Source organism: Rhododendron vialii, chromosome 13a (assembly GCF_030253575.1).
Source record: "Rhododendron vialii isolate Sample 1 chromosome 13a, ASM3025357v1".
NCBI lineage: Eukaryota > Viridiplantae > Streptophyta > Magnoliopsida > Ericales > Ericaceae > Rhododendron > Rhododendron vialii.
In genome coordinates this window covers 9,434,018-9,447,040 of record NC_080569.1, presented here as the reverse complement: position 1 = coordinate 9,447,040, position 13,023 = coordinate 9,434,018, and the positions used below count along the sequence as shown (strand labels likewise).

At 39.6% G+C, this 13,023-nt stretch overlaps 2 protein-coding genes and 1 long non-coding RNA gene across 3 annotated transcripts; 1 reads left to right on the top strand and 2 right to left on the bottom strand.

Annotated features, from left to right (window-relative positions):
• The first annotated feature begins 705 nt into the window (after window positions 1–705).
• LOC131314777 (actin-depolymerizing factor 2) lies at window positions 706–2,557 on the top strand. Its single transcript, XM_058343623.1, has 3 exons — window positions 706–897; window positions 1,735–2,000; window positions 2,100–2,557. The coding sequence occupies exons 1-3, from the start codon at window positions 895–897 to the stop codon at window positions 2,251–2,253; spliced, it is 423 nt and encodes a 140-aa protein (XP_058199606.1). The 5' UTR covers window positions 706–894; the 3' UTR covers window positions 2,254–2,557.
• A 722-nt stretch (window positions 2,558–3,279) lies between these two features.
• On the bottom strand, window positions 3,280–4,899 carry LOC131314779 (uncharacterized). The gene is made up of 3 exons (XR_009196515.1): window positions 4,403–4,899; window positions 3,658–4,326; window positions 3,280–3,381 (listed from the first exon to the last, which is right to left on the bottom strand). It is a non-coding gene; the product is annotated as an uncharacterized LOC131314779 (long non-coding RNA).
• A 759-nt stretch (window positions 4,900–5,658) lies between these two features.
• On the bottom strand, window positions 5,659–9,041 carry LOC131314771 (putative pentatricopeptide repeat-containing protein At5g59900). Its single transcript, XM_058343613.1, has one exon. The coding sequence runs from the start codon at window positions 8,978–8,980 to the stop codon at window positions 6,260–6,262; it is 2,721 nt and encodes a 906-aa protein (XP_058199596.1). The 5' UTR covers window positions 8,981–9,041; the 3' UTR covers window positions 5,659–6,259.
• Between the last annotated feature and the right edge of the window lie 3,982 nt (window positions 9,042–13,023).

Genomic DNA, 13,023 nt, shown 5'->3' with positions numbered 1-13,023 from the left:
ATCATTTACGTCAACAAAACTGATCCCACGAACTAGAAATCAATAAATAAAATATTATAGAATATATAATGCCAAAAAAAATCTAATCTTTTGGGTCTTCAAAATTTCTGTATACGGTCCCTAATAAATTTTTTTTTATCTACTATCTCTCATTACTTTGAAAAATCTCCTTCAAATCCAAACTAGTTAAACTTCTCTTTATGAAAAAGAACCCTACAAGTAATTTGGAAAAAATTCCATCACCAAAATCTTTTTCCTCAAAAGTGGAATTTCTTTGGTTTTTTCCACGATGAGGTTGGAACCTCGAATTGATTCAACACGATCCACTGGTCTCCACAGTTCTCCGGGGGGAGTGATTTTTCGGTGCCGAACGGATATATTCTACGTGATATTCGCTCGACGAATTCGAGCCGTTCAATGCATTTTTGGACGGCTCGGATTAAAATATTCTCTCTCCTCTCACCCCAACACTTTCTCTCTTCTTTTTTTCTCTCCAAATCTAAGTCGTTCAAACACGCAATGGATGGCTCAGATGTGCGAGCGGCACCACGTGGTACCCACTCGGCACTGAAATTTTTTCCCTCCAGGGGTATAATCGACATTTAACTGACACCACGTGTCTCGTTTCCATTGGTGTGGCCTGCTTTCTCTGTCACTGTGATGTAGGAGTAGTATAAACCACTCCACCACCATGGTATTTGAGCCACCGAATGCCCCAAGAGGTGAATTTGCAAGGACTCCTCCTCATTCCGTTATCTGTAAACCCACGCCACCGATAATCTCGTCTTCCTCTCTCTCTCTCTCTCTCTAGACGCACGCCCCGACGGCGGCCCAAACTTCTCTCTCTCCAAGCGTTCTCCCGCCGTCGATCCTCTCCGATTTTACCGCTCCGCCATGGTGAGTCCTTTCAACTGTTTTCAAGTCCACTTTACTTGGCTAGGGTTCGTTCGACTGTACAGAGAAACAAAGACTTGCGTAGATTTTAATTTTTCCCCTTTTACGTCTGATTTCGACAAATTGTGACTCTTGATATCTGAACATCTTGTTGATTTAGATTCAACTGATTGTCAAATGTTCTTTCTGTCGTTTTGTTGTTCATTCTCTTCAGAATAGAGTATGGTTTGGTTTTGGTTGTGTTGTGTTGTGGCATCCTGGCTGTATAGATTATAGTTTGCTTGTTGCACGTGTAAGTCAAAATCTTGTGAGGAAGCAAAAAGGGAAATGGTTCATTTATTTGGAGATTTGTTGCTGTGCTTTGGTTTGTAAGTGAATTCCTGTCTATATGGTTACGTTGTGCATTGTTATTTCGTATTCGAAAGGAGTCACTACAGGTTATATCCCGAGAATGTTTCTTAGGTTGACCGAGCTTTTCTCGTAATTTTTAAGTGTAGATAATAATAACAAATAGAACCACGCATTCAAGTGTATAAAGTTTAAGTCAACTTGGGAATAGATTAAGTGCAACTGGATTAAGACGATATCATATGATGAAAAGTTGAAATCCCTGAATGATTAAGGGTTTTGCTCTGCCCAAATTTTATAATAATAAGATTTAGGTAGAGTACGTTTTGTAGACATTGAACTTCGCTTCATTTTCATGTACTATCACCTTTTGGGCAAAAGGCTGCCTTTGATAATCCAATGTTGTTGCCATCTTTTGAGGTAATTATGGTGTCCTGTTCTGCTCTCCCTTTTTCGTCATAGAATAAGTGTTTCTCCCCATCCTCTACGCAGGCTAATGCAGCATCAGGGATGGCTGTGCATGATGATTGCAAGCTGAAGTTTTTGGAGCTGAAGGCAAAAAGGACTTACCGCTTCATTGTATTCAAGATTGAGGAGAAGCAGAAGCAGGTTGTGGTGGAAAAGGTTGGCGAGCCAACTGATAGCTATGAAGACTTCACTGCGAGCCTTCCTGCTGATGAGTGTCGATACGCTGTCTACGATTATGACTTTGTGACAGAAGAGAATTGCCAAAAGAGCAGGATTTTTTTCATTGCGTGGTAATATATAGTTAATTCATCAAAATCTTAGTTTTGTTGGAGACCTGTTTCTCTGATCATTGCAGTTCATGTTATTTTTACCTTTTTGTTTCACCAAAGGTCCCCTGATACATCACGGGTGAGGAGCAAAATGATTTATGCAAGCTCCAAGGACAGATTCAAAAGGGAGCTTGATGGCATCCAGATAGAACTGCAAGCAACAGATCCAACTGAGATTGGCCTTGATGTCATCAAATGCCGTGCTGAAAAATAATTGATTCTCTGGTTGTGCTGCTCGTGCTATGGAGTTGGGCTGCTTGTGCAATGGGCTATGGAGTCGGGCTGCTCGTGCAATGGAGTGCATCGCGCTCATTGCTTTATTGAAGAGCAATGTTAATAGTTATGGCCCTTATGAGACAGTGGAACCTGTTTTAGATATGATATTGGTTTGTTGTTCAGAGCTTGACATTAGTATAATATTGTCCTTATCTAGAACAAGTTCAGTGATTTGGAGCTTATTTGATGACTTCATCTTGTGTGGAACTTAAATAAGATATCTGCTATCACCTTTCTGTTTATTTTGATGTGGGTAATGTTTGAAAATGGCTGTATATTACAGAGCCAAAGTAAGAAAATTGCTCCTCCGTCCTCCGCTATGTTTGAATTTCCCGATATAAAAAAAGAAAAAAAGTATGTATGAATTAGTTCACCATCAGGTGAGGATGCAAGCTTCTTCTTTTTTTATATATCATTTAATGAGGCCCGCAGGCTTACAAAGGAGAGTCGAACTCTAAAACAGAAAGAAGAGATAACGGGGGACTAGACGCCCAATTACATGGTAAATTCCCTGACTTGGCTAACGCAGCAAGCTTGTTAGAGCTGATTTGTCCTTTCTGGTTTTGACTGTTATGGTTGATTAGTTTAAGCTAGTGAATATCAATTCCATTTTTCACAAATCTCCACTTCAAGCAATATATGCGTCACGGTAGACTAAACAAATCTAAGAAGGTTTAGGAAATGAAGTACGCAAGCATCGGATGGGGCTAAGAGAACTAAAAGGAAACAATTGCAGGGTAGCAGCACTGAAATGAAGAATGAAGACAGCAGCAGCAAGCATTACAAATGCATCAACCGAGCCTTTGGAGCTGTAGAGTATTTTAATTATACATTCTATTTCCAAATAGACCCAAACAGGCAAATTACAGACAGGAATAACTTGATTCTGATGAAATCTCAAAGATTTTGTAAGTAGTAAAGTCACAAACATCTCAGATATTAACTATAAATAGTAAAGTCACAGAGATCTTAGATAATAACTAAAATACTTGTCGATTGTGTCGTAATCTTGTGTCTAGTGGACCAGTTTAGAATCCTTTTCGCCTTCTCCATCCAGCATAGTTTCCTGTGAAAGTTATCAATAATGTAGTGAGCAAAAAGTCTAGGGCTGCACGACCTTCTCAATTGATTGAAATGTAACCAAACTGTTGACTGACAGGGGAAGATGAAGAGTAAGAAGCGAAAGAAGACGAAAATGATGAAAAAGTGGATAAGGAGAATAATTTAGACAAACAAAAGGAAGATGGTAACATCGCTACAGGATTGCAAAAAAAAAAAAAAGCAGCAAGCACGGAAGATGGAACCATCACAAGGGGATTACAAAAGCGATGGTACTACAAACCTCAAAAAACTTCAATTAAAAACGTCCAATTCCAAATCTTTCCTCTGTGCTCCATTTGAACGCCTAAGTTTTAGCAATCATTACAATTGAGATGCAATTTCCCATTTCCATAAAGATGCAAATTGTTAACCATAAGTCTATAACTCCATAAGCAACATTATAATGGAAGAAATTACCTACACCAACAAAGAATATTACGAGTTGCATGAGGGTAGAGCAGGCAAGTAGTTTTCAGGAGCCTTCCATGCCAATTGATGCCTGCAGAATTTTCCTTCTTCTACTTCATTATATCCGACTATTTCTTAGCATTCCCCTTCTTCCCTCAACCTTCTTGTTGAGAGCAAAGGAACCTCAGGGCCTTCCGTTGTAAGTAAAACCAACGGGTCAACAAAAGACAATGTAGGGGCAAACAAGAAAAGCAACAGAAACACCAATTACATGGTATACCTATGGTACAAGCTACAGGAGGCGCATGCTACTCTGCAAAATTTAACCTTGCGGCACCATACTTCAACAGTTCAACTCCATTGACCATATTCTTATACCCCTTCATCTTTTTGTTGGTCAAGTTCGTTGAAAACATTTCCAGGCATTGACTCGTAGCAACACAAGTTCATATCGGTTATCCAACATGGAGTCGCTTCAAAGGCCAAGAAGATGTTGGTATTCCTGTGATGAAGCATTTAAATTAGCATAAAAGGTTGAAATTACAATATACAAGCATGAGTAATTCTATATTCCTTACAGCATGTGCTCCACTGCAAAGCCGTGAGTGTTTCTGCCGCAATTGTTGGTATGGTAATAACACCTGTAATAGCTATATAGAAGGCTCCTGCAACTGTCAAAAAAGGATGTAAAGACATTCCTTGATTCGAAGCTAGAACTATTCACCAAAGCGCTTGAATCTTGATATCAACACAAATCTAGAATCTAAACATTTCAAAAAGAGAATTGGGTTCTCAACTGCATTGCCACTTTGCACCAGACTGTTAATTTAATTGAAGTTCCAAGTTAAGACCACAACTATCCAGGATTTAGGACAGCTCGCCAGCCTTGTCTTGTCCTTCACAATTAACAAGCAGCATCCTGATAGAGGATTCTACAAATCAGCAATTTAAGAAGTTTGATGTATATTTCTATACATTGTTCCTAAGTGCAGAGAACATATATTGATATAGCTCATACGTTTGGAGCCGATCAAACCGTCCCTATATGATAGTGTGTGCATCTGTAAATACTGCAAAAGCATTTCAATAAAAGGCATTAAAAAGTAGGGCTGCAAACGAGCCGAGCCGAGCCGAGTTTTACGGTGTTCAAGCTTGTTTATTAAGTTTTTAATGAACACGAGCTCGAACTCAGTGAAAACTTAACGAGTCGAGCTCGAGCCGAGCAAGCCTTGGCTTGACTCGAGCTTGTTCACGAGCCTCAATGAACCAACGAAAAATGTAAATATATCTTCGCATAGGCCTAATAAAACCAAAAATATTTTGATTGTGAAGGTATATATCTTTCATTTTCCTATGGAGCAGGGGTGTACTAGCGTGCATGTGCTCTAGCCTCCCTTAGTTGACTAAAAAGTGAAAACAGAAAGAACAAATTATGAAATAACAATAAAAATCCTAAACTTAAGTATATATACCCCGGCTCGCGAGCCGACTCGAGCCGAGCTTATCTTAGCTCGAGCTCGGCTCGTTTACAAAATGAGCTGAAAAAATCGGCTCGAGCTCGTTCGTTTAACTTCTGAGCCGAGCTTGAACGAGCCACTAACGAGCCGCTCGGTTCGTTTGCAGCCCTATTAAAAAGTGAGAGAAATCCAAGAGCACATGTGAATTGTCCAACAAAAGAAGAAAATAAAACGCGAGAAACCATAGTATCAACAGATTTCAATGAAATCCTGAGGGAAGGGCTAAAACAGCAAGACAAGTTACTGCCCGATAAAATCGTTGAGGGTGTATCCTCTAAGGGTGAAGGAGACAAGTGTAATAGAACAAAAACAATCCAGGATAAAGAGAGGAACCGAATTTCATTAAACCTCCAAAGCCTTGTAAATCTTTTCAATGAGATGCGTACATGCTAGACAGCATTTACAACATGATTGAGAACAAAGTATGCTACCCAACCTAATGAATCAACTTCCGTCACACAAATGACTGTTATTCACATGTTACAACAATGTCAAAACAAAACAAAAAAAAATGCTTGCAGCCACTACACCTTCTCAGTAGTTGGCACTGAGCGTCAGGAGTTATCTCCTATTTCTCGACAAATTTTCAAATGTTCCTCTCACAACAAAGTCAACCAACCTTCAGTGATGTGCAACATACTGTTCTCAAAGACTTAAATTATGTACAGAAAGAATGTCCGACTATGCTCTAAAAGAATGGAGACTTCCCAGTATCAACTTGTGCTCCCAGGGTACAACCGTAACCTGACCTTGAACTGTCAATATTCTGGTAACTTATCAGAGAATGTTCCTGACATTACTCATGCGATCATACTTTTCGTGATAACCGATAATACCAAAACTAGGTTTCCTCTACAACATTTGTTCTACAAATTATCTGAGAAATCAGAAGCATTACTACCCATCAGTAAATGAGATTTAACTTCTCAAGCAGGTCCCCACAATGAGAGTATTATATGTAGACATACTCGGCTTCAGGCCCCTTCTCATCATTTCATCACGTAATTCAAAAGCCTTGGCAAGTTCTCCAGCGACACAGCAACCATATATCAAAAAATTATATGCTACTGTGTCAGGATTTAGACCCTTGCTCAGCATGCAGTCCCACAGCTTCATGGCTTCCAATAAATTCCCCCTTCTACAGTACTCATAAATAATTGTCGAATAGCTTATACAATCAGGGAGAATATCATTATCCCCCATTTCAAGTAGGATCTTCACAGCATCCTCAATTCTGCCCAATTTGCAGAAACCCCGAATAAGTATATTGTACGTCACAGTGTTTGCTAAAGACCCTATAAGCATCGCATTGTGAAGCTGTACAGCTTTCTCCATGTGTCCTTCTGTGGTGAGTTGGTCAAGAAAACAACCATAAGTGATTTGATTAGGAATGGAGCTGCTAACCAGCATTTCCTTGCAAAGAAGCTCAGCTTTGTCCACAGACCCTGCCTTACATAAGCCATGTATCAATGCAGTATATGTTGCAACGTTCGGAATACAGCCTTCACTAACCATTATGTCCCAAACTCCAAATGCCTTACAAAGGTTTCCTGCTTTTCCGTATGCATCAATCATACTGGTGTATATTACGTTATCAGGCCTCAAACCCTGATCGTGCATTTCCTTTAACAAACCTAATAACTTTTTTGTACCATGATGTCTCAGAAATCCATTAATAAGTACTGCATAACATACGATATCCACATCAACTCCTCTTTCCACCATCTCACTGCATGCACTCACTGCATCCTTCAATCTTCCTTCCTTGCAATAACCATGTAGTAGTGCACTAAAACACATCTCATTTAACTTACGATTCTCCGTGTGCAGATCATCCATGAATTCTTTAGCTTCAGACACCCTTCCAGTGGAGCAAAGCCCACTTATTAGGGGCCTATAGGTATATGTATCTGGTACGAGTCCCTTCTTCACCATCTCATCAAGCAGTTCAAAAGCTCTTACAGTGTTTCCTTCCCGACAGTGCCCTTCAATCATAACATTATATGTAATTTCATTTGGGATGACATTCCATTGCTGCATTTCGTTGAATAATTTACTTGCTTCTGCCATCTTATTTGCATGACAAAGGCCATAAATAAGAGCAGTAAAGGTGTAAATATTGGGAGAAATGCCTTTCCCTGTCATCTCATGATAGAGCCTAAACGCCTTGTGCACTTCACCTTCCTTGCAATATCCACTTATTAACACGGAATACGTTACAACAGTTGGAGACAATCCTTTGTCAATCATCCCTGTAAGGAGATCTTTTGCTGCATGCATCTTTCCCAACTTACAATGGCCACTAATCAGAGAATTGTAGTGATATACGGTTGGTTTTATCCCTACCTGGGTCATTTTACCCAAGAAACAAAGACCAACGTCCAACTGCCCCCTTTTGCAAAAAGAATTGATCAAAATAGAATAGGTAACATCACTTGGGAATAAACCTTTTTCTCCCATGTTATTATAAAGCACTTCCACTTCTTCCAACTTTCCATCTTTGCACAGAGAATTGATCAATGCATTGTAAACAAATGGGCTAGGCACTAATCCAACTTTTCCCACCTTATTAACCAGGTCCAAAGCATCTGCAACACACCCCTTCCTCCTCAATCCATCAACCAGGCACGAAAGAGCCTCTTTAGTAGGAAGGAACCCCAACTCAACCATTTCATCCGTTAGTCGTTTAGCAACTTCAAATTCTTTAATGGCGCAAAAGCCCAAAACTAACGAGCAAAACGTTACGACATCAGCTTTCAATCCTTTCTGACTCAATGAATTCTTGACTTCAACAGCCTCCCAAGCTCTCCGGCTCTTGCAAAGGCCATGAATCAACACATTATACGTCACAACGCTCAACTCACACCCATTCGACTCCATCGACCGAATCATTTCCTTAGCCCCATCGAAATCCTTCAACTGACACAAACTCTGAACCACAGCCGTGCGCGAATAAACATCTGGCCTCAAACCCATACCCACAATCTCATCAAACAAACCCAAAACCATAACAAACTGCTTTATCCGGATCAAACCGTTCAAAACAGCACTAAAGGTCCTAACTTCAGGCAGAATTCTACACTCACACATAAGCCTCACAATCACAACAGAGTCTAACACCCTCTTGTAATGCACGTAATTCTGAACCAACAAATCGAACCCGTAAGTCGAAACGAAACTGAGCCTCTCGTACGAACGCATCAGCGATTCGAAAATGAGGGCCGGGTTATTAGGCCCACCGCGGAGAATTAGGGTTTGCAGGACTGAGGACGCGGGCCAGACGAGGTTGGACCGGACCAGGGCGTGGATGAGGATGCAAAACGACGCCGTGGAGTGGGTGAAGTTGTTGTGGAGGCCTAGGAAGTTGAAGAAGCGTAGGGCTAACCTGGAGTCGTCTAGGGTTTGGGCCAGGACTTGCTCCACGTGGCGCGGCCTCAGGTTGCTGGATACGAAGGGGCTGGCGAGCGCGATCCTCCAGCTCTGCTTGCCTCGTACGATGTTTAGGAGGTGGGACACGAATTTTTCGTCGTTGTCGAGGTGGTCAGATTGGGCGGTGATGGTGGTGGAAGTAGGGGTAGAAATGGGTTTGATTTGGTAATTGGGATTTGTGAAGGGACGGTGGGGACGGAAAAGCTTCATATTGTGGGGGGGGTGAAGTAGAGAGTTTTGAAGCTATTTGGCAATGGTGAAAGAGACGAGAGATATTCCATTGCCAAATAGCTTCAAAGAGATGTGTTAATCGCACCCCCCCGTGTCAGGCCCCCCCTGACACGGTCCCCTTTAATTTCCCATTTTACCCCTGGTCCTCCAAGCTCTCTCTCTTATTTTATTTTTTGTTATAAAATTTTAAATGTTAATAACTTTTTTTTCACGTATTTTTTTAAAATAAATTTTATATTTTTAAAATCTACTCAACGAAATCTATCAAACGAGCCTAATATTGATGGTGAAATAATGTAAAACGGGAAAATTATATTTTTTGGTAGTTTAGACTGTCTAAAAAGGTTGAAAAATTGAGTGTCCTAAATTTCAATCCGTTTGAATCAAATATCTCTTAGGGTTAATCAACGAGATCGTAGAGTCAAAATTTAATTATAACCATTTAGGATAAAATGATCAGAAAATTAACATCTTTCCACCGGTTCAAAAGGATTGAAATTTGAAATACTTAATTTTTTAACTATATTTTTTAATATATAAATTGTCTAAAGATGTTGAAATCACATATTTTTTTAAAATAAATTTTATATTTTTGAAATCTACTCAACGAAACCTATCAAACAAGTCAAATATTGAATATGAAATAACGTGTTTAAATTAAATGATTTTTTTGGGCCCAGTATAATATCTCTTTATTTTTATTTTTTGTCCTTTGTTTTTTTTTTCATCCCGGCGGTTCTATCCCCATTACTTCATACCACAATTGGAGGCGTGCTTCATAAGGATGAGTCCATCTGTGTGCTTCATTTGATGCATTTCGCCTCCACCATATGAAAATAGGTGGTACAGGAGGATAATGATGGTATAGGAAAACTTGCACGAAGTGATTTCCATTAACATGGCCAATAGCTATATGTTTGCGCGCTGCGAATGGAACTGGATGGGAGCTCAACGGCAAGTGAGTGAGACAACTCGAAGCCAATCATATTGAATGTATGTAGTACAACGTTGTACCTTGACGTGGACAAGTCCCAACGTTATAAAATCCATCCAATGATCCTCTGGTGCCGATGGTTGGAAGCAAATTTTTTATTTTATTTTAATGTCCTTATTCAAATTTTTTTCGTATTTGTTAGTTTTTGGTCAATTTTTTGAAGATTATTGCTTTTTCATAATAAGAGGAATCTAAAAAGTAAAAAACTACAATTGAAATCCATTTTTTTTAAATAAAGACGAAAAAATTGGCTTATTAGCTTATTTTTGTCTTTATTCAAAAAAATTAGGTTTGGATCGTAATTTTTTACTTTTTAGATTCCTCTCATCATGACGAAGCAATAATTCTCAAAAAATTGACTAAAAACTAACAAATGCAAAAAAAATTTGAATAAATACAAAAAAATAAGCCAAGTGGCTTATTTAGCCGAACGTCCCCTTAATATTAAACTACCACAAAAATATAATTTTTCCGTTTTACATTATTACACTATCAATATTAGGCTCGTTTGATAGGTTTTGTTGAGTAGATTTTAAAAATATATAATTTATTAAAAAATTATTAGTATTTAAAATTTTACAAAAAAAAAAAGAAAGAGAGAGAGGGGGTGCAATGAGAGAGAGAGAAAGGGGTAGGGGTAAAAGGGGAAAAGGGGAGCCGTGTCAGGAGGGGGGCCTGACACGGAGGGGGGCGATTAGTAATCTGAGAAGCTGAGAGGGTGTCACAGGGGAAGTGATCTTCAGAAATCTGAGAAATTTTTGGGTGCCGGGTGAGTATCACGTCACCCGGCCGACATAGTCCCGAGCAACACCTTCCAATCATTCAAAAATGTATTGAACAACTAAGATTGAAACTCGGATCAAAAAAAAAAAAAGAAGCTAAGATTGAAACACTCTCTCTCCTTTCACGCTAATACTCTCCCTTCTCTTTCTCTCTCATTTTTTCTCTTCAAATCCGAGCAGTCAAAAACCGAATTGAATGATCCGAATGCGCCGAGCAGGCACCACGTGATACCCGCTGGAGACTGAAAATCTTCTCAATATGAAGGTACGGGGTGATGGGTATGAGCTGCTCTCCATACTCCTGCTATGTTTTGTTTGGTTTTTGAATTTTTTTTTTAAATAGTAAATATAATAAGTGGAGAGAAATAAGGAGAAAAATGTTGAAAGTATGAAAAATTTAAAGAAAAAATTTTGAAAAATTCTTTTTTGAAAAGTAAAGAGAACAAGACAGGACCATCCCCTAGTCCGGGGATGCACGAAAAAAAAAATTAATTGTATTATCTTATGCATCGAACTAATTATAAAAAGGATCGATCAAAAGGTGCGTGGAGTTTGCGGATTACTTTTCTGTGAAAAATTGACCCAAACCACCTCATCTTGGTGTTTTGGAGTGATCACTCGGTGCCCTTTGGGCACAGTAGGTGGGTGTCGAAACACAATCCTTACTATACATTTGTACTGACTTCGAACACTTTTTATAACTGTCGCTATACATTTGTATTGACTTTACACATTTTTATCGGAGCAGGGGGGCTGCTGTTCCCGAATTCGGAGCCCACTCTGGTCTCGCTCCAATGATCGGAAGCGTTCACTTCGTAGAGCTCGTCGAGTACAACAACTGTTCAAAAAATCAGTTTAATTGGATATCATTAAGTGCCTGATCGGAACCTTTTTATCTTGAAAAGAATGGATTCGAAACACTGGATCAAATCCATTGTAACCCATGGACCAAGAGTTATATGGGCTCCGATCAGGCACTTAATGATATCCAATTAAACTGATTTTTTTCATAGTTGTTCTACTCAACGAGCTCTACGAAGTGAACGCTTCCGATCATCGGAGCGAGACCGGAGTGGGTCCATAAATGAGCACAGCAGCACGCTGCTGTCCCCAAGGGGACAGCACCCCCCCGGTGTCCCATTTTTATGGCCGGCTCAAAAAAAATGTGTTGAAAATGAAAGAATTTGGAGCATCTACTTACCATGCCCAAGCAGCGTTGAATAAATTTTTCTTCTTGTTTCTATTCCTCTCCCCCCTCCACGTTCCCACTTCCCACTGTCCCACATCATTCCCTCGGGCTTGTTTGATAACTTAAATTCAGCACTTAAAACTGAATCAATTAAGTAATAAGTGATTCAGTAGGTTTGATAACCACATTTTACATTACTTAACAAATTAAGTACCACTTAAAATATAGGCCAAAAAATTAAAAAAAATTAAGTAACTTTGAGCTACTTAATTTTGGCTGAATTTTTATATACTTACATTCAACCACATACCACCACCACAACCACTTCCACCAACACCTCCACCACTCCACCAGCACCACTCCCACTACCTCCACCACTCCCACCACCACCACCTCCACTACCACCACTACTCCACCACCACCACTTCCTCCACCACTCCACCACCACCACAACCACTTCCTCCACGACCACCACCACCACCAGCTCCACCACTCCACCACTACCTCCACATCACCACCACCAGTTCCACCGCTCCACCACCACTACCACCCCACCACCATCACTACACCACCACCACCGCTCCTACCACCATTTCACCACCTCCACCACTCCACCACCATCATCACAACCATCACCACCACTACCATCACTCCATCACCACTCCACCACTCCCACAACCATCTCCACCACTCCTCCACCATTACCAGAAGTATATTGTAATTGTTAGTAAATTAAGAGAGAATTGGAACAAAATTAATTCAGAAATTTTTTTAATTCAGTACTTAATATATTTTATCAAACAGCTTTTCAGTTTAAAATTTCAGCATTCTGTTTCCAGTACTTAATTTTTCAGCTTTCAGTTTCAGTTTTATCAAACAGCCCCTTTCTTTTTCCCAATTTTTTAAGATGAAAAACCTAAAAAATTACATAATGGTGTCTGAAAAGCTTGTGAGACTTCAACACATTTGTCTAGAATATAGATTGATTTTCACACTAATTATTTTGAGCCCATAATTATAAGCGAAACTATTTATCTTGTAGAACAAGCAAAACATA

Bases quoted from the DNA above. Each gene is read 5' to 3' on its own strand.
- LOC131314777 (XM_058343623.1), top strand. The intron at 2,001-2,099 runs GTAATATATAGT...GTTTCACCAAAG, and splicing joins AGGATTTTTTTCATTGCGTG to GTCCCCTGATACATCACGGG.
- LOC131314771 (XM_058343613.1), bottom strand. From the start codon at position 8,980: ATGAAGCTTTTCCGTCCCCACCGTCCCTTCACAAATCCCAATTACCAA.